Source organism: Nannospalax galili, unplaced genomic scaffold (genome assembly GCF_000622305.1).
Source record: "Nannospalax galili isolate Female #2095 unplaced genomic scaffold, S.galili_v1.0 scaffold83, whole genome shotgun sequence".
Taxonomy (NCBI): Eukaryota; Metazoa; Chordata; class Mammalia; order Rodentia; family Spalacidae; genus Nannospalax; species Nannospalax galili.
In genome coordinates this window covers 2,642,008-2,662,600 of record NW_008352659.1, presented here as the reverse complement: position 1 = coordinate 2,662,600, position 20,593 = coordinate 2,642,008, and the positions used below count along the sequence as shown (strand labels likewise).

Genomic DNA, 20,593 nt, shown 5'->3' with positions numbered 1-20,593 from the left:
GCAAGGCCTTGCCTGCCTGTTGTCTCTGGGGGAGCCGGCAGCCGTTAACAAATCCCCTGCAATTTGCACCCACCAATCCCTCCTGCTCACTGGGCGGCCGAGAGCCGTTTTTCACGCAGAGCTGCACACAGCTTTGTCTTAGAGAGACAGCTCTGGCGGGTGTCCCTGAATGAGGCCATTTGTCCTCCCTGCTGACGGGAAGTCGGCCGTGTGCTCCGCTGGGTAGGCAGAGACAGAGAGGGTAGAGGGAGGCTACAGGGGAGGGTGAAGGTGGAGGTATGAGCTAGGCCACCACGGGAGACCAGGAGTGCCCCCAGTGGAGGGGTCTGAGACCCCCTTCCCCACACACCTAGGTGGGGAACAAGAAGCCTTGTTATTCAAGACATTTGGACACTGGCTTATGATCTGCCTTCCCTGGTGGAAGGAGTCCTGGGTGGTAGAGGTGAAAATGACCCGTCTTGACTCTGGTGCCTGTGTCTGTACCATCCCAGTCCTCTGACAAAAGAGGGTGGGACACATATGCCGGGGCTTCTGGGGTCAGAGCCTGAATCCTGGGACTGACTAAGAAACTGCTATAGAGGCCCCCCAGGACTGAGAGCTCCAGGGCAGGATCCATTGTCTCCCAAGCCACTTATCTAAGGATCACAGGACACAGGCCGAGAGAGAAAGGCGAGGCAGGGTCCCTCCATTCCTGATTTTCCACCTCCAGGGCTGGCTGGGGCCCAGGCCATGTCTCAACCTCGCTCCCATGACCTGTTCACATCTCCCTTGGAGGTGATGGGTACATCAGGGAAATAGAGCAGTCAGATGTTTGGGGACTTTGCTTGGGTTTCCACTCCTGGTCTCAGGACTTGGAGGGGTAGTGTGTTCAGAACAGAGGTCAGACATATGCATGTCCACAGAACCAGGCTAGGCTGAGACCACAGGGAGGGGGCTTGGCACACACTTATTTTCAGGGGTACCTCACTGGACTGCATCTGTCTTGGGAAGGCAGGACCAACACTCCCACCCAAAGGAAGCCAGACATTTACGTGACCATGCCATCTCCCAAACAGCGAATGCAGGCAGCTAATAGGCATCTTCTAAAACAACCCATCGGCTACATGGCCACATCTATCTCTGAGCAGCCTGGCTGTGCCCTCTGATTGACAAATACCCTCTGTCCCTATGCCTCCCACCTGATCACTTGTCCGTGTTCTAAGGTCCCTTTTCCAAATGCCTGCTGCTACCTCTGTCAGGATGGCCCTGCTATGACCCCGTTCCCTCCCATACCTCCCGGGTGCCAACTCTGCCAAAAGCACCTGAGAGTCCAAAGCCACCACTGTGTCAGGGAGTTAGAAAAGTGCTCGGGAAGACAGCAGGCCCCCAGGCTCTACCCAGCCCCCCTGTAACTTAGGGTGTGTCCTCCCTTCATCCCTGGGCTTCCTACCCTGGAGGTTCTGACAATCCCTAGTCTGTTATTTCAACATGCACTGGCTACTCAGAGGGTCAGCTGAGGCAACAGATCTAGTCAAGCATGGACACTAGCAGAGGCATGCAGAGGACTCTTGGGGATCTTGGACATGGTGACTGCCTGGTGCTCAGCACCCACGTAGCCAGGAGGTGGAACCACTTAGTGCAGAGGAGGCTGACATTTCAGTACGGCCGGCCAAGTGGCTCTGGCTGGCATGTGGCAGTGAGGAGCTGGTGGGCATTGCTACAGCCTCAGAGGAGAGCCAGAGAGGCATCAGGTGCTGGGGGCTGGGCAGGTGACCTTCTACACCAGGCAGGAGGAGGGAGCAGCTGGTCCCTCTGGAGCCTTGCGATGAGGATGCTGACTGCATGTGCGCACGCGTGCTCCTGCTCCCGTGTGCGCGCAGAGGCTAAAGCCTGCAGCAGAACAAAGAGCTGGGGGCTGGGCGTCCGAGGGCCCCACGTGGAGGCAGCTGCCTGAGCTGTAGTGTCTGGGCTGTGCTCGTGCTCTGTGCTCTTTCTCTCTCACACACGTGCCACACAGCGCTACCCCGGGCCCGAGCCAGTTCACAGCCACCACTGTGCACTAACGGCCACCACCACGCGCACAGAGAGGCTCTGCGCCAGCTCTCCTGACAAAGCACCTCTCAGCGCCGCATGATCTCATCCCACGGCCTCCGTGGGCCCCAGCCTGGCCTCCTGACAGGAGAGACAGACGGCAGAGGGGGGGAAGGCTCCCACAGACCCAGCCAGGCACAGTACACACACATTGCAGAGCCACAGCCATGCACACCCTCCCCTCCCTCAGCCCACACCCAGCTGTGCACATCCATAGGCCCATGTGCACAGAGACCCCTCCACATACATACCATACACACAGAGCTGCACACGACACATGTATACACGCTCCACACAGCCAGATACGCCCATGAACATACAGATGGCCATGCATACACACAGAGCCACATACACACAATGCATCATATACAGTCACACACTTGCATATAGACACACACACATCCACACAGATACACCTGGCACAAACACATAGGCAGATGGCTATGTATACACATAGCACCACATACATACAATATACGCAGGCATGACACAGCCACACACCACACACTTCACATAGAAACACAGATATACAGTCACCTCACATACATTCACACCCATGAGCATGTACAGCCACATACATCCAACACAGGGATAAAGGCTGAGACAGAGAGAAGCCCAGAAAGGCAGAGAAAGCCAAGGAGGCTGGATACGGGCAAGAACAATAAGGAAGAGGCAGACAGACAGACAGCAGAGGCCCTTGGGGAGGAAGAACAGAGACAACTGCATGGGCAAGCCAGACATAGCGGAGCCCAGACAGATGGGGAAGGTTGTGTGGGGGGGGTGCGGAACCAGGGTCTCCTGGGAGGGTGGGCGAGCTGCATGTACCTGAAGGGCAGGGTTACATCAAGTTAGGCTCCTACCCATTATAGAACCAAGGGGAGAGGTGTGTGTGTGTGTGTGTGTGTGTGTGTGTGTGTGTGTGTGTGTGTGTTTGCTGGGCAAAAGGGAGCGGTCAGGAGCTGTGTTGAGGACAGAAAATTGGACAAGCACAGATGGAAAGTGGCATCTACTGGTACCCAGTGTCAGGTACCAGCTGGCTTTCTTCCTCAGCCTCACATGCTGGGGGGCCCACTGAGTTCCCTAAGGGCAGCTGCTCTGCAGGTGGGCAAACCTCTGGCCACAGCTCTAAGGTAGGCAAGATGACCGAGAGGGGCCTGACCTGTGCCCAGCAAGCCCCTGCCCTTTCAAGCAGGGTACATCCTGACTTGCCCAGAGGATACCCTGACTCTCCAGGGGACACCTTTACTTCTCAAGGGCACATCTGGGAAAGGTAGTAAGTCAGGGCTGTTGGTCCCTACAGGTTGGACTCCTAACAAGGGAATTCCACCACTACAAAGCCATAGGCATACTGTGCCTCAGTGTTACCAGCTGCTAAATGGGTATACTGAGCCCTCCCTCATCTTAGGCAGAGCACAGGAAGGGGCTCCGTGAATTGTAGAGTTGGGTACTGCTGGGATACAGATGGAGGAAAGAAAAAATCCTGTTTCAGAATCGATGCTGAAAATAGTATTGGAGAAGCAGGATCCTGTTGGAGAGACCTGTGCCAAGACAAGGAAAACAAAGGCCAAGCAGCCCTGGGGTCAACTGTGACAGACACAGTAGACAGAGTCCTTGGAGGAGGCTGGAGTCCTAGTCATTTATGAGCTGTGTGACCTCAGGCAAACCACAAGACCTCTCTGAACTTACATGTCCTCATCCATAAATGCTGATAACATCCTGTGTCTCATAAAGCTGAGACTCACTGCACTCCACTGAATACCAACATATGCCAGCAGGGGAGGGGCTTAAGAGATCCAGTGGACAGGTCACAGAGGGACCAGGGAGCTGTCTTCCTGTATCAAGGAGTAACTTGGATTTCCAGAACAGCCTGTTCTTTTTCCTCTGTCTATATACTCTTTGGTTTTTGCGTGCTTTCTTTTCTTTTTATTTTTTTTCACTGTGCTAGGCTGGAACCCAGGGCCTCACACGTGCTAGGCAAAAACTCTACCACAAGCCACTCCAGACCCCCTCAGTGATCTGTTACTGGTCTGTACAGCCACACTGATCCCTGCTTCATGTACTCTGTTCTCTGTGCTAACAGACGGCTGTCATAAACAGATTTTAGACATGTTCCCATCACCCTGAAGACAACACAACTTTAAAGACAGGCCTGCAAGGTTCAACTGCCACCAAGTTTCTCAGCCTCCAACTGGCCACATGCCCCTGCCTTCAGGTTTCAGAACCATTGTCCTTGTCTGGGTGCTGATGCAAAGCCATGCTTTCCTCCCACCCCAGGACCTTTGCACAGACTGTTCCTTTCACCTGCAAAGGGACTTGTCCTTGGTTTCTTCAGAGGTTCAAGTCTTTCTTAACCTTTGGAAGATTCCTCACCCCAGCATGGTCTGTGCCTCCCAATCTTCTCATCGTATCCTTGACTCCTCCTTCACAGCGTTTAGCACAGCTTGAACTTACACTTTCAAGTATGTGCACATCTGTACACATCTGTGCACATCTCTGTACACACACACACACACACACACACACACACACACACACACGTAGTGTTTGACAAATAGTTTTCCTCTAGACCAGGGGCCAGGAAGCTATCTTTAAAAATAAAGTTTTATTGGAACTCAGCACACTCATTCTTTTACGTAGCACTCCGGCTGCTTTTGTGCAGTTCACAAGTCCTCCAAGAGATACTTCTGGCCCTTTGTAGGAAAGTTTATAGAGTCCTACTCCAAACTTGAGGTTCCTTAAGTTTGGTACCCTGACTCTTCCATTCCCTTTCAACCTTATCCCTGGCTGGTACCTGTATAGAACGGGCGCCAGAGACGTGTTTCCTTACCATGCTGTGATTTTCCCTTGCCTGCTTGTCATGACTCATTACCAGACCTGCAGTTCCATTACAGCAGATAACCCTGGGTGAGGCAAAGAATATTTCTGGAAAGACGCTCAATGTGGCCAGGTGTGGTGGCATATATCTTTAATTCCATCACTTAGGAGGCAGAGGCAGGAGGATCTCTGAATTTAAGGCCAGTCTGATGTACACAGTAAGTTCCAGGTCAGCCAGGGCTACATAGTGAGACCCAGTCTCAACAAAAGTTAAAAAATAAAAAGCTTAATGCAACTAGAATGGCCCAAAACAGGTCTCAGGGCTGAGGCTGGCTCATGAGACCACGTATATTTTTGTAAGTAAAGCAAAGTTCATGTGCATGGACCCTAAGTGTACATGGAGGAGGGCGGTGCGAACCTGCGTTTGGGATGCCTACCCTTTAAGTGCTTTCTCAGAGGCTATTCCAGAGACACTCTAAAGAACTGATTGACAGATACAGTGAAAATGCCTGTAACATCAAAGTTTATTTATTTTTCTTTTCCAATTACTTATTCTGAATCTAAAAAAGTGCTAGTATCACCCAGACACTACATTAGGTACTTTACATATTTCTAGAACTTACCATGAGTCCTGCAAAGCAAATCTCATTATCATTTCTGCCTTCCAAGAAGATAAACTGAGGCCCAGAAACCATGCACTCAGCAAGAAAAAGACCAGATGGTCACTGGTCTATGTGGTTTAAAATCTGCGTGTACCTGTTGCCTAAGCACACTTATGAGGTTGGCGGCAGATGCAAAACTACTGGATCTTTATTTGGTGGTTCTTTTTGAGACAAGTCTCCCTGTAGCCGCAACTGGCCTGGATTCGCTAATGGAGACCAGGCTGGCCTCGTACTCACAGAGATCTGCCTGCCTTTCCCTCCCGAGTGCTGGGATTAAAGGTGTGTGCCACTATGCCCAGCTTGGATCATTTTTTTAAGATGGGGGTCTTCCTCTTTTACGCAGATGGGCCCCAAATTTTTGGGCTCAAGCAACATTCCTGCCTCAGTCTTCTAAGGGGCTGGGGGCTATAGGAATGTGATACCATACCCAGTGGAAACTGTATCTACGATGTGTTTCAAGTACCCCGTTGGTCAGCACCTTCTCTATCCCCTATAAAAACATGGGCTCAGGGGGCTGTGCCAAAGCCATAGCGGATGACAATCTGCAGAGCAGGCTTTTAGGAATGCTAGGTGGACAGGTTCATTTGTGTTTTATTTAAGTGGATTTTGAATAAATGGATGAATAAATGAATGACTGAAGAAATTAATGAATGATGTAGAAGGGTCACTGTGCATGCTGACTCTGCAGCACAAACCTAGGTATAGCTCTGCCCAGTGCAATCTAGCTATGTGAAATTTCTTTCATGTCTCTGACCCTCAGTTTCCACACCTGTACAATGGGGTGACGTAGGGCTTATGCCAAGGGGTCACTGCTGTGGCAGAACAAGATGATGGGTGACCTGTGTTGTGGTGTGGAATATCTGAGAATCTCTAATGGCTCTGCAGTGCCACTGGTGTGAGTATGCATGCTGGGAGAGATGCAGGACTGAACCCCATCTGCAGGTCCTAGAGCCAGGTAGCTGCGCAGCTCCTCCCCAGAGGCACCAGTTTCTCTTCCTACTTTTCAGTGACCCTGTGGAACCACAGAGAAACACTTACCAGCAGACTTGGGAGTGAACTTGTCTCGGTTTGCAGCACACACGGCCAGTAGTCTATAGCCGAGGTCCAGGTCGAATCCCTGTTGGGCAGCCACCCGGCTGACAACCTGGTATCAGGAGGAGAGGGAGGGCAGAGTGAGTCACAACTCCACAGGGCTCTGAACCTGAGTAAGGGAACATGCCCACTGTACACTGAAGCAGGTAAGGACGGGCTAAGGCAAGGGCCCAAGGCTTGGCGGAGCTGGGGCTCCAGGGGGCCTTGTTCAGTGGTTTGCAGGGCCACCTGCTAGGCAGCCATTGGCTGAGGATATAGGTCTACTCTGTCTAGGGCGGCCCCAGCCAGGCTCTCTGCTTTACCCCAAGGTTCCTCAATTCATCTTCAAGTCCTGGCCGTTGGCATCTCTTTGTCCTCCAGCCCTCCCCTACCTTTGCTGAGCTCCTGCCCCTGCAGATGCTTACCACCTGTTCCCTGGCATCGGCATACCCTGGGGGGGTCTCCTGAGTAACAGGGGCTTGGGAAATGCTTGCTGGCAGAGCTGCCCAACGGATGGCAAGGGCTCTTGGAACAGGTGGACACTTGGTCCTGCAGACCATCACACCTTATCCTAGAAATGTAGTCCCCTGTATTCTGGAGCCCAGCCTGTAGTTGATGCTATTACCAAGTCCTAGTATGGTATATAGGTTAGAGTGAGCCCCAAGGTCCCAGCCATTGGAGAGATGGGAGTTTTGGAAGGTGCTGTGTGGAGCTGGGGTGCTCTAGGGCCCAGGAGGGGTCCTGGAGGCTCCTGTCCATCTGGCTCTGTCCTAGCCTGATCTATTCCCAGATGACCTGTGGCTGCCAGGTCTGCTCTGCCTGCCCACCTTCCTCATTAACTGTGGCAAGGTGACGCTTCATTATTAAGAAGGAAGGAGCTTGGAAAATGAAGTCGTGGTGGAGAGCAGCTGGGGCGGCCATGGCTGAGTGGGAAGCAGCCTTCCCAGATGTACTAATTCCTGCTACAAAGGAAGGCTCAGCCCTCAAGTCTCTGGGGACCATCTGCTTAGCCTTTGAGGGGCCGCAGCCTGCAGTGGGTTTAGCCTGGCCCTCAGAGCCATCACACTAGCACCTCAGTATCTACTGTTCACCTTAGGCTGGAAGGGAGAGAAAACCATGCTTGTGGAGCCAGTTCCTTTTCTCTTTCCTCTTTCTTCTTTTTTATTTTTTTGAGACAGGCAGGGTCTCACTATGTAGCCCAGGCTAGCCTCTAACTCATAATCCTTTTAAATGCTGAGATCACAGACCTGCACCGCCACACCTGGCTCTATCGCCTTTTTTAAAGTAGAAAGGCACTGAAGGTCAGAATGAGTGTCACAAAGATTAGGGAGGCCAGCAGAGTCCCTTTCTCAGGCCCACCAGTGCCTGTTGGAGTGGCGCCCTGGGCCCTCTCTCCCTTCTTCTGGGAACCCTGTACAGGGTCATTGTCGCCCAAGCTGGGAGGAAGAGCCTGGGCTGTCCTTTCTCCTGGGAACCCCATGCAGGGGCAGTGGGAGGAAGAAGCCGTTTTCATGCTGAGATGTTTGCTTAGTTTCTGATGCAAACAGATGCCTTCCTTGTTCCCTGGCCTCTTTCCCACAGGCTCTCTGCCCCTGCCCCACTGTGTGTCCCCAAGTCTCTAGCTACCCAGGGTGGGGCCTCCTTACTGTCAGTATCTCCGCTTGGGTCCCTGACTCAAGTCCGGCCTGAGGAGGATTTCAGGTTTGTAGGCAGGCATTCCAGGGAGTAGGGAAGGTTATGGACTGTCTGAGCTGCATTGCCTGTGGTGTCCTCCTCCTCTAGTGGAATAACAGGAGACATCGGGGAGCCCGGCCTCAGTACGTGTACAGTACTCAAGGCTCCTATTTCCTGTTGCAGGGGTACACTGTTGATGCCATCAGTTGTATGAGAAATCATCTCCCAGGGATGGGTGTGTGGTATATGTGTATCGCCTGGGCAGTCTGGCCACAGGACACTTTTCAAGTCAATGAAGGGTTAAGGCCATAGCTCACCACCTCCAGAGAGGCCCCTGGGCCCTGGGTCAGGGGCAACAAGGCAAAGGTCTCATGCCTGGCCAATACCGGCCGGTCTTGCTGCTCTGGTTTGGAAAAAAATCCTTGAGTAAGAGAAGCCTGGGGCCGTGAGCAGGCTGTAAGGGCTCTAGCCAGGGAGCCAGCAGGTCTATTGTTGCCAAGTCTCTTGGGGCCTGGCATGTAGAAGAAGCTGAGGACCAGCAAGGGCAGGGTTTTGCTCAAGATCACACAGCACAGAGTGCAAGCTGGAGCCCAGTGGTGCAAGAAAGTTCCATGTGCTGCCAAGTCCCTACTGAGTGTGAGCCCCTAAGGAAGTACTGCAAGGTGGGGTCTAACTGGCCATGTCAAAGTGGGAGGGGACTATCTGAGCAACTTGTGTCTAGAGAAGACCTGGCTCACTCCAGTTTATCACAGCACTGTCTGTGAGGGTCTCATAGACAAGTGTCTGCCCTCAAATGGCTGCAGGCCAAAACCCAGCTGGTGGGAGGTTAGTTACCCTTTGGCTGGGCCTGGCTGTCAGGCACTTAGACCTAGGGAGGGGCACAAGGCAGGGTGTCTAGCTTGCATGAGGCAGAGGGAAACTTCAGTCAAGAAATGAGGTGGGAGGGACTAGCCTGAGGGAGCATGTGGCCCTGTGGGGAGCCTACAGCTTGGGGCAGGTGATACCTCTGGGGGAAGCTGGAAAGGCTGGGCTCCCAGCAAGAGCTGGGTCCTACAGCCCTTTCTGACTGACATCTTCCGAGGGAGTGAGAGGAGCTAGAGTCACAGTGGGCCCGTGTTCCTGTCTGCTCCATCCCATCCTGTGTACGTTAAGGCAAGTTACTTAACTTCTTTGTAATCTTAGATTCCTGTTCTCTAAGATGTGAGAATGTTCCCTTCTCCAAGGTTGTTCATAATGTGGTCTGTCTCCATGACTACACCATGGGCCCCCCAGGGCAGAGCCCTAATCTTCCACTTTGCACTAATTGGGGTGGGCAGGTGCTTGTGGATGCTGTTGCTGCCGCTGCTCTGAAATCAGACAGGAGCCTGGGACCTGTGTGTGCCCCTTCCCAGTCATCCCACCTCACTAGGGAGAGATAACCCACTTCCTGGCCTCAGCTCCTTCACCTGTGAGATGGGTACAAATGCCCATGCCAAGATGGACTGAGTCCAGACAGGCCTCCAGGGCTCAGTTCAGGTGGCCTGAGGCCCAGAGCCTCATACTTGAATTGAGCCTGAGCAGCTTAGAAGTTGGTGGCAACAGAACCTATGTCCATTTGCTGCCTGAGGCTGAGTGGTTTTTAATTTATATCCTCAAAGTAAGCCGATCCAGGGGAATTTGGAAGCAGCTTCCAGAGGTCACTCAGGGGATTGAGTTAACCTGCACAATCAGGCTCAGTTGCCCCTGGTTAGGGAGGGACCTAGCCTGCAGTGTGCTGGGGAGGGCTTAGCCACCTTGCCTATGCCTCTGTCCCTTGCTGTAGGGAGCACTGGGGTGAGGATGGCAATCCCTTCCTGGCCCACATGGCAGGCTCTCATTTGGAACCCAAGAAGAAACCAGAAAAGGAGCTGGATGCCAATAGCAACTTCCATGGCCCTTCCTGCGGCAGGCTCTCCTGAGTTCCTAGGCCTGCTCAGCTGTGTGGAGTTGGCGGCTTTGGGGGAGGAGGCTAGGGTTAAGGGGTCCCTCTGGTTGGGAGACAGGCTGGAAGGTGGAAACAAACATATGCTTTACTTGGGAGGGCCCAGGACATCTCTCTGTGGTATCCTCTGCCTGGGAAGACATGCTTTCTCTGCCCAGGCAGATCAAAGGGTCCTCCTGGGGGAATCCCTTCTCCAGGAAGCCCTCTATATCCTCTCATTTCCAGGATACCCCCTCCAGCAAGTCCTCATACAAGTACAGATTCTGCTTCCCTGCCACTAGAACTCACCCCGCCTTCCAGCTGACGCCCTCCTGAAACCCTTCACAGGGCCACTTCTGCACTCAGCGCCTTGTACTTCCTCAGCCAGATCTAGCCTCAAGGTCTTTGTGTTAGCTGTTGCTCCTGCCTGGGGCAACCTTCCCTTCGTCCCCATGACCTGCTCAGGCTCCTCTCAGGCCACGTTGTTTTTCACTTACACCCTAGCATGTCTACAGTTCCTCTCCAATGGTGTTGACCAACAGTAGGGGCCTGGTATTTGTTGAATGAATGACAAAGCCAAGGCTGGCAGGTTCCTAGTCCACCCAGACTGGCCAGGGTTGATATCTCTTCAGACCCATGACTTAGGGCCAAGCTTGGGGCAGTGTGCTGGGGGACCATACTGGCCTATCTGGCTACATTCTGTACCTGCACCCCCTCTTTCCCCTACAGTTGCTGGCAGCTGGGGTGGGAGCTGTGGCTTGGAAAACATCTGGCTGTGTCCACGGGGCTTAGGCTGGACCCAGATCCCACAAAGAGGATTAGGTAGTTAGGAGGAGAGGGGAGCCTGAGGGCTGAAGGATGAGGAAGACAGGGACATTGTAGCTGGCCTGAGGGAGCCAGAGAGGGTCAGCTACTCACAGAGGAGCCCTGGGAGGGTCTAGGCCATGTTGCTGATGGCCTGGAGCATCCCCTCTAGAAGCAGACAGGCCTTAGCTAGAGTCCAGGCTACTTCTAAGGCTAGGTGGCCATGGCAGTCAGTTTTGAGTCCCAGGGTCCTCTATAAAATGGGCAGCTCAAAGGACTGGCCTCAGGTTCATTCTGGGAAGCAGCATATACCACAGGTAGCCCAGTCTTCCTCAGAACACTACAGCCCCAAGGGGCTGATGTGGTCGCCATTTCTCCACTTCCAAGCTAGGACCAAACTTTTTGCCTCCCTTCAATCTAGAGTCCTTTGAGTGATACCATTCCTTCCTGGCCAGGCATGTGTGGCTTCCTTTCCATGCTCAGGACACCCAAGCTCCCACAGTGTTATCCACATTCCCTTCCAAGCCCACTTCAGGTATTCTGAGAGGTCACCATTGCCAGCTGCAAAGCCCCTGCTCTCATGCTTCCAAATGAAGGTCACATGGCTAGGGGACACTCACAAGCTTCAAGTGACTTCCAGGTGCTTCTCTGTAGCCACTCTGGTAAATCATGCCTCATGCTCTGCATCTTGGCCTTGCCCAGTCTGGATTCTAGAGCTTACTTAGTTCTCTGGACACCAGGGCCTTTGCACATGCTACTTTGTGGGCTGAGGATACTCTGGCTGTCTTCAGCTGCTTGGCAAACTGCAGCATATGTGTAAGTGGTTTTCTGTGACTGGACCCACCTCCGAGGCAGTGAGGATTCACACTGCTTTAGCCATCAACAGTTTTCTAAGTCATGTCTCCATATTGCTGCCCCTTACTAAGAAATCAGGCTTGGAGAAATTATATTCATTTTGAACTTCCCAAGAGTTGGCAGAGAGGACCACATATGAGAAATGGGGAGATCAATCAAGGTTTATTTAGCCAGATGGATGAATATACCAGGAGCTCGGTAAATGCTCTTGAATAGATGGATGAGTGACCAAAAGGGGAATGCAATAAAAGCTTAGTAAATTAAGGAATGAACGGTCAAAGAAAAAGAAGACAGAGTCCTTCATGAGTCTAGCTGCTTTGCTTCTGAAAGAACACTGCCCCCCCATGGCATGCTTCTCATCAAGTGTGAGGAAGCCACATAACACGTGGGAACCCTGCCTACTCATCAGACCCAGAGCAGAGTGACATGCAGTCCCAGCATGCCATCTGCCCCCCAAGATCTGGTGCCCTGAAGACATATGAACAAGACTTCTAGTCCCAGATCTGCTCTTCCTGGTATGCACAGTGGGGAGGTGGAGACTCACCGTCAGGCAGCCCATGAGGCTTTGCTCGAAGGGCCGCTGGAAAGCTCTCGGGTCTCCACACCAGTCCAGCAACTCCGTGGCAGCATTGTGGAAGTTAGCAGGATTCTGTAAGTGCTGTGGGGAAGATGGAAGAGGCTTGAGGTTACAGGAGGGTGGCTGGCTGACACCGGCAGCATGCACTGGCCCAGGGCACAGAGAACCCTAGGTCTGGGCAGGAAGGAGACATAACAGAAAGGGGCAGAAGGCAGGCCAGGCCCTTGAGCTTTCTCAGATGCCCTTAAACAAGGTCCAGCCCATGGAGCAGGATGAGGCCAGTGATCCACTTCAAAGATGGGAGAACCAGGGCTAGTAAAGGCCAGAGTCATCAAGGATTTTCTAGATGTAGGTGGTCGGGGAGAGGTCTTGGCAGGATTTTGGAGGTGCTCTCAGTATTTGAAGCCAGCTGGCCCTGGGGGCTCCTTCCTGACCACTCATCTCATACCATCTCCCACCCTCTGTACCTCAGCCCAGGTCTTCCCATTTCTGCTTTCAGAGGATATTCAGTTATAGCTGTGTGCGTGCGTGTGTGTGTGTGTGTGTGTGTGTGTGTATGTGTGTACACCCAACTGGGAAGCAGGACTTGGAACATGGTATCTGGATTATTGTCACGATGTGGTCTGCTGTGCATGACTTAGTGCTCCCAGTTCCCAAGTACCTTGGGCTCCTCAGGCTACAATTTTCTGAGCCCTTTTGGGTCTACCTCCTTCTCCCACCTTGCTCTTAGGGAGTCAGAATTCTAGGGCTTTTAGATCCTACTTCAGGCTGGCAGGCTGGTGGCATGGAGGGGAGGAATGGATCCCTGACAACGTTTCATCCTTAACGTGAACCCTTGGCTTCCTGGGTTCTTGACATTTGGCATTGAGACCAAAAGACTAGGGCCATAGGGTTTGTTAGAGGCACAGCTATAGATCAAGTCTGGCACTTGGCCCAGTGGCAGGGGTGGCTGTATCCTCCTGAGGATCCCACAGGGTGTCTCTAAGGGTAGACTTACAAGAAAGTAGCAGCTCAAGAAACTGCTGCCTCGGTGCTGGGAGAGACAGTGGGAAGACACCGGTCTAGATGGTCCCTGTACCCCACCCTGAAGCATGAGTCAGCCTTATAGCCAATGCAGGGCAGGTCTTGGGGCTGTGTACTTCTCGGTGGGGCTGCAGGGCTCCGGGGTCACTCTGTCCCCACCTCCTACTGATCTAGGGTGGTCTGTTACTTCTTCTGGCTTCAGCTGCCTATCTGTAGAATAGGGATGACAGACTGTGGCATAGTCATGGGAATTATGGTTCCTTGCACTTGGGGCTCCATGACTGTTGTCACATACTGGTTCATGCAAAGAAAGGTTTAAAAACAGGAGAAAGTGAACTTGGAATGCCCCGCCTCTGTGGAAAGAAAGGAAAAGGAAGTAATTGAGGGGAAAAAGGGGGCAAGCAGGAAACAGAACCTCCATCATGGGGCTGGGTGGGAATTACACAAGATGGGGCTTATGCAGTCCTGGCAGAGCACCTGGCAGGTGTCGTGCTCCACATGGGGCTGCCCTTGGCTTGGTACTGGTCTCCCCTGAGAGCCCAGCCGTGTGTGGCTCTCAGTCTTAGCTGAGAGCAAAGCTGTGGCTCCTTATACCTGATCCCCAAGACAGAAGGGACCTCTGCATGCAAAGCCATGCACACAGTCATGCACACAAGGCCACGCACACATGGTGTGCTGGATAGCTTTAGTGTCAACCTGACACATCTGGGTTGAAGGAGCCTCAACTGGGGAATTGCTCTCATTGGTCTGGTCTGTGGCCATGTCCACGGGGCAGCTTCTTGATTGTTGAGTGATGTGGGAGGGCCCAGCCCACTGTGGGTGGTGCCACCCCTGGGCCTATGTTGTATAAGAAAGCAGGTTGAGTAGGGGCCAGGGGAGCAAGCCAGTAAGCAGTGTTCCTCCATGGCCTGTGCTCCAGCTTCTGCCTCCAGGTTCCTGCCCGGAGTTTCTACCTTGGGCTCCCTGATGAACTGTGACCAAGGAGTTCTAAGATAAACAAACCCTTTCCTTCCCAAGTTGGTAGTGGTCAGAGTGTTTTGTCACAGCAATGAAGAAACAAACTAGGACACATGGTCATGCACACAAGGCCATGCACACACAGTCATGCATATACTACCTTGCATGCACAGCCACGCATAAACAGCCATGCATATACTGCCTTGCATACACAGCCTTGTATACATAGCCGTGCATATAAGACCATGCCTTGCCAGAGAGCGGCCTTGTCTCTGCCTCTGTGTTTTCTTCTAAAAAATGTGCCTTCCAGAGGCCCTGGGCAACACCTGGAGTCTAGAAAGCTGAAGCCCAGCAGCTCCTTCTGGCCCACACTCTCAGATAACCAGGTGTTCTGTTTATTTACATGATGTCATGCTCAGTCAGCAGCATCAGGAGCCCCTACTTCCAACTTCCTGGTGACCACAGTAATACCCTTTGGAGATCTGGGTACCTAACCTCTGAATCCAGACCACGGTCTTGTTCAGACCCTGTTTTGGTACCCGGCTGCTGGGTCTTGCCAGCCTAAGGTTCTTCCTCTTCTCCACTGACAGCTGGCTCATTATGGGGTGCATCTCATGGGTGGAGCAAATAGGAGCAACCTCTTAGCCGGCTGTTGCGTGGCTCTGTGGCTTTAGTGAGGCGCCTCCTCTCTGTGCCCTAGTTGTCTGTCTCAGCCCCAGTGTGGCTGAAGTACAAAGAGAGGTTGTGTCTTGATGACATATGAAGTGCACACCTGGCCCAAACCCCTCCTCTGCCAAAGAGCTTCGTAGCCCTGGGGACATTACTGAACCTCACAGCCCTCATCTCTGAAGTGGGGTGGTGACAGTTTGCAGGGCTGCAGCCAAGTGTAGAGATGATGTGTGGGAGAAGCTGGTTACACAGCAGGGCCAGTTTGGTCTGCTGCTTCCCACGTATGCAAGGGACTTGCTGCAGGACCTTGATTCTCTTATGAGCTCCTTGAGGGAAGAAACAATGTCATGGGCACCTCTGGACCCCTAGACTGGCACAAGGTGAGGTCTGAGAGGAGTGATGGGTAGGCAGCCAACTATCCTAAGGATGGCCCCTTTGCTGAGCAGATTTGCCACCTGATCCCTCCACAAGAGACTCCAGTGGCACAGGGAGGAAATGGGTCAGGGGAAGGTAAGAATGAATAGCCTGGAACAGGAACACATTTTGAATAACAGGCAGAGGTTCCCAGCTGTGGGACCTAGACACCAATGCCCTGTTCCCCAGAAAACCTACCCAGCAACCCAATTCCTCAGGAGTGGAGCTATACCAATACCACTGAGTCTGTGGCAATGCCCAGACCAGGGTTGGCTCCTGTGGAGATGATGGATTCAGCTTATCAATCCAGCTTCCCACCAGTCTCTCTGTGAGTTGCACAATCCATCTGTGTGTCTATCTACCCATCCAGAATGAATCCATCCATATATCTACTTGCCCACCTGCCCATTCATCCATTTACTACTTTATCCATCTCTTATCTAGCCACTTATTCATCTGTCCATTCATCTAGAAGCCAATTTATCCAGCCAGCCACCCATTCATTCATCTATCCATCATCTATATCCACCCAGTCATCAACACCCCAGCCATATGTCCATCCACCCACTCACCTAGCATTCTCTTATGCATCCATCTATAGGTCTACCCTTCCCTGTAGCCACACAAAATACTCTCCCCACCTGACCCCGCTGAGCACCAGGTAGGAGTCTGCAAACTTTAAGATGAGTGTACCCTCATGTACCAGCTCTAAGGAGAAACAGGATGGCTAAAGTTACGGAGTGCCCAAGAAGCTCCTGAGCTCAGGCATGGGGTGTACAGATGCTCGGGAGGGTGACTAGAACCTGAAGAGGCTATTGGGAACAATGAGCTCTCCGTATGGTACTGAGATAACTAGACCTGGAGCAGGATACTTTGTAAAGAGGGAGCTTTGGTTCTCTTAACCCTGAGAGGCTGAGGAGAAGGAAGATAAGGACCAAACAAGAGGCTGCAGAGAAGGACCACAGGACATTGGGGTGTCCTAGGTGCTGGGGATAGAAAAGTTGTGCTGAGGAGGTATGGTTCCAAGAAGCCAAGGGTGGGAGGCCCAGGGTAGGAGCCACAGCCTGGATCAGCTAGGGGCCACTTAAACAGCACATTTGCCATGGATGCATGCAGACAGATACATTTGCCTTTCTATTCTGATTAAGTCAAGAGGCCTGAGAATCCACAGTCCACATAGCTAAAGGCACTTATAGAGTAGACAGACCTTAGCCCTGGACAAGCATCCATGAGGATGCCCATTTTTCAGAGGAGGCAAAGGGATGTGGCACCTTATTAGGTCACACAACTCCTAAGTGATAGGATGGAGACTCAGGTTTGCTGACTTGCAAATCTGGAGGATTGCTCTAGCATAGGCTGAGGGAGTAAGGGAACCCTGACTCCTGGTGATGCAGGGTTGGGTAGAGGAGGAAAGTCTAGAGGATAGCAGGCCCAGGAGCTGAGTGCCTGGCACATAAAGGGCAGGGGTTGCTGCCAGCAGAGCCACGGGCAGGAAAACTAGGTCAAAGGCAGGGCAGGGAGAGAGAGCCCTGTGAGTCAAGGAGTGATGGTGAAGTAGAGGGGGTGTTGTCTGGTTTCTAGTCTGTTACTCTGAGCAGAGGTACATAATTGGTGTTCAGGAGTCTGTTTGAGATGGGCTCAATCTGTAGGGAGTCTTCCACATCCCCTCAGACCCAGCATGGGATGACTAGATGGTTCTGTCTGAGGCTAAGGTGAGGACAAATCCCTCATACCTATGGAGTAGTCTTGGTTGCACTGGAGGGCACCTTGGGGAGGTTCCATTGCCCTGGAGCTCAGAGAGAGGTGGTTCCCCTGAGCTATGTCGGGTTGGGAGCCTGAGGCCAGCTGTCTGTGCTGCTTCCCTGAGCTTCCTGCCAAGACTGTGTGATCAGAGACTACATCCCAGAATACCCCTTCCCACCACCAGGATGCTGAGGACACCAGCCACCACTATCTTTGGTCACTGTTACCACTGGCTGAGCACCTGCTATGTACCAGGCCTGGGTTTCATGTATTCTCCCAGGTAGGCCTATAGGCCCCATCTGACACATGGGGAAACTGAGGCTTGGAGAAATAAAGTGCCTAGCCTGACACAGAAGACTAGGAACTCAAGTCTGGGCTGCCTGGTGCCATGCTTCACTTGATAGCGCCTTCTTCCGGACCTCTCGGTGCAGAATGCTGGGCCCTGTGTATAGCATCATTCCTAGATATCTCTGGGGGTGTCTAGTGATGGGTTCTCTGCCTTCCAACAACCTGGGTCAGGCAGAGAGGTGCTCAAGGTGACCTACCACTGGGGTGGTGTGACTTCAGGTGGCTCTTGTTCCCTTTCTGGGGCTCAGTTTTCTTTCCTGTGAGATGATTTTTTTTCCCGAACCTTTTCTTCTCTTGAAACTTTTTTACAGGGGTCTCATGTAACTCAGGTTGGCCTCAAACTCAGTATGTAGCTGAAGGTGACCTTGACCTTGAATTCCCGAATCTCTGTCTGCATTTTCCTAGTTCTGGGGTCACAGGAGTGTGACATCAAACCAGCCTTCTTCTCTTTGCCATTGGCAAGCAGCTGGAGCAAAGGGCCTGGGCACACAGGTCGGGAAGGGAGGTGGCAGAAAGGGGCTCACAATTTAGGTACTTCAGTGCCTGTGCATCGAAGTTCAAAGCACAGGAGAGCCCAGAGAAGACAGGGCATGAGCCCGAGTCACTCCGCTGGGTGGGAATGAGGCGGTGCAAGCCTTCAAAGTCAGGTGTGTGTGACTGCAGTGGTAGGCTGCCTCATGTCTGCTTTCTCCTTTACGGGTACCCATGAATGCCCTACTGTAGCACAGATCTACTCCCTGTCTGCCCCACCAACCCCACTGGCCAGCCACATTTACCTGCTTGATGCACTGCAGACGGTCATTGGTCTGCTGGATGTGCCTGTCCATAGAATTCATTCTGGCCGTTTCACTGGGTTCTACCCGAGAGCCATGAACGTGGTCCAGTCTGGGAAGAGAGAAGTGAGAGTGTCACGGAGTGGCGCCAGGCTTGCCAACCTTGCATAGTCTTCCAGCTAGCCTCCCACTGAGTGTCCAGCATGCCTTGTCCCCTCACTCAGCCTACAGGGCCACAAGGTACAGCTGACATGGAGGATCTGGGAGGGGCTCCTTGGTGTTCTCTATGTGTGGCCCCTATGAGCCTGGGTGAGTGTGCCCACTGGAAGATGAGGGTACATACATGTAGGTACACATATTAGGGGAAGTGTGTATGTACGCACACGTGTACACTGGTGGAGTAGAGGAAAGTAGCCTAGCTTCAGATTCCTGGTTCAAGGCTTAGGCCATTCTGTGGCTCTTCCCATGTGACCCATGACCTTCACTGCACATGTGCCTTGTGGCAGGCTTCTTTTGCAGGGTCATCCCCATGTGCTCACCTCAGGCTCCCCTGGCTTCAGAGTTCTTTATACTTCACAAACCATCCAGAGTCAAGGGGCTCTACTTTTCTCCTTCGCCCCTCTGGGAAGTGGGGGGGGCAGGAATTAGTACCACGATCAGTTTCCAGAGAAGGACACTGAGGCTCAGAGAGAGGCAGGGAGCTGCTTCTGACCAGCAGGCAGCCCATGCCACCTTTGTAAAACTGGACTTAGCAGCATGTCCTGGGTGCCAGGCTCCACCTTCAGGATGGGCGAGTTGGGGAGATTGACAAAGGGGGTTTCTTTCCCCAGCGGGGAGTAAAGTGAAGGCTTCCTCAATCCAGACAGCTCCAGGAACCCTCCATACATGGGGCTCCAATGGCAGCCAGACCTGAAGAAGTTTGAAGCTGCTTCCCTGGGCTCATTGTTGGGAGTGAAGCATCCCCAAGTGTGGGTTATCCAGAGAACACGCTCATGGAAGTAGAGGGTGGATCATTTGGTCATCTGTAAGCTTTGATATGGGCTTTGTCTTTGAGCTTTCCGGCACGAAAGGTAAAAGTGGCGGGGGCGGGGGGGGTCGTGGTTGTATTAATGTCTCCCAGTCTCATCTTGCTAACCACCACCCTTCCCACTGCCCTGTGGTAGGGACCACTTGCCAGATGTTTATACTCCCTGACACCCAAATCCCTGTCCATCATTTATTTATCATCTCAAGGCTTGCCAGTCCATTGGCCTATTGTTCAAGGGACTCATGGTTGTGTAATCTCAGCATTTGGAAGGCTAAGTAGGAGGATCATCAGTTCAAGGTCACCCTGGGAAAGACTGTCTCAAGAGGAAAAAACAGAAAGACAGACAGGAAAAAAGAAACTCTTGCTTCAAGCCTGCATTCACCCTAGGTCACCTACTAGGTGACAGTTGGTGGAATTTTTCCCATTAATAGTCAAATGCTGGTTCAGTGTCTGTGCACTGACAGGCACTGAATCATTTCCACTTTGTAGGTGAAGAAACAAAGGCTCAGTTTACCGTTGATTCCATAAAAACCAGGTCCAGAATCCTGCCTTTCCTGTGAGAGCCCATGGAACAGGATCTGTGGAGGTAACAGTTCCCTCGTTACCCTCAGAGGTTCCCCCAAGGAGAGCTGTCTCCTCCTGAGTGCATCTACACAGAGCCTCAGTCAGTACTCAGGTGACCCCTCTTGGGATCAGGGACCAACCACAGGGTACACAGGGACAAGGGAGGGCTCAGAGCAGAAGCAAGCCAGTAGCACCTTCTCTCATGCTGTCTTGATTCCTGGCTCAAGGGCTGTGAAGGACCAGTGCACTCCAGGCATGGGTGAATAATGGCAGCCAGGGTCCCAGAAAAAGTATGGTTTCTGGGGCTGGAAAGATGGTGCAGCAGTTAAGAGAACTTGTTGCTCTTTCAGAGGACCCAGGTTCAGTTCCCAACACCTACATAGTGGCTAACAACCATTGGTAACTCCAGTTCCAGAGGATTCAACACCTTCTTCTGGCCTCTACAGATACCACACATGCATGTGGTGCATGCAGGCAAACACACATAAAATAAAAGTAAACATAAAATAAAAGTAAACTGAAAGAGTCTGGTTTCTGAAGCTGACTAGCACAAGAACACTGAGCCAAAGGAACCCAGAAAAACAAGGCCGGATCAGCTCAGTGACTGGC

General features: G+C 52.5%; 1 protein-coding gene across 5 annotated transcripts in view; it reads right to left on the bottom strand.

Moving 5' to 3' along the window:
* The window catches only part of Zmiz1 (zinc finger MIZ-type containing 1), a 214,604-nt gene that overhangs the window by 84,276 nt on the left and 109,735 nt on the right, over positions 1 to 20,593 (bottom strand). For all 5 annotated transcript variants that reach the window (XM_008849842.3, XM_008849839.3, XM_008849838.3 and 2 more), the window contains 3 exons: positions 18,397 to 18,505; positions 12,434 to 12,547; positions 6,585 to 6,690 (listed from right to left, as the gene is read on the bottom strand). In XM_008849842.3, the coding sequence (XP_008848064.1) occupies positions 6,585 to 6,690; positions 12,434 to 12,547; positions 18,397 to 18,456 (280 nt within the window). In that variant the 5' untranslated portion in view covers positions 18,457 to 18,505. The remainder of the gene's footprint in view (positions 1 to 6,584; positions 6,691 to 12,433; positions 12,548 to 18,396; positions 18,506 to 20,593) is intronic.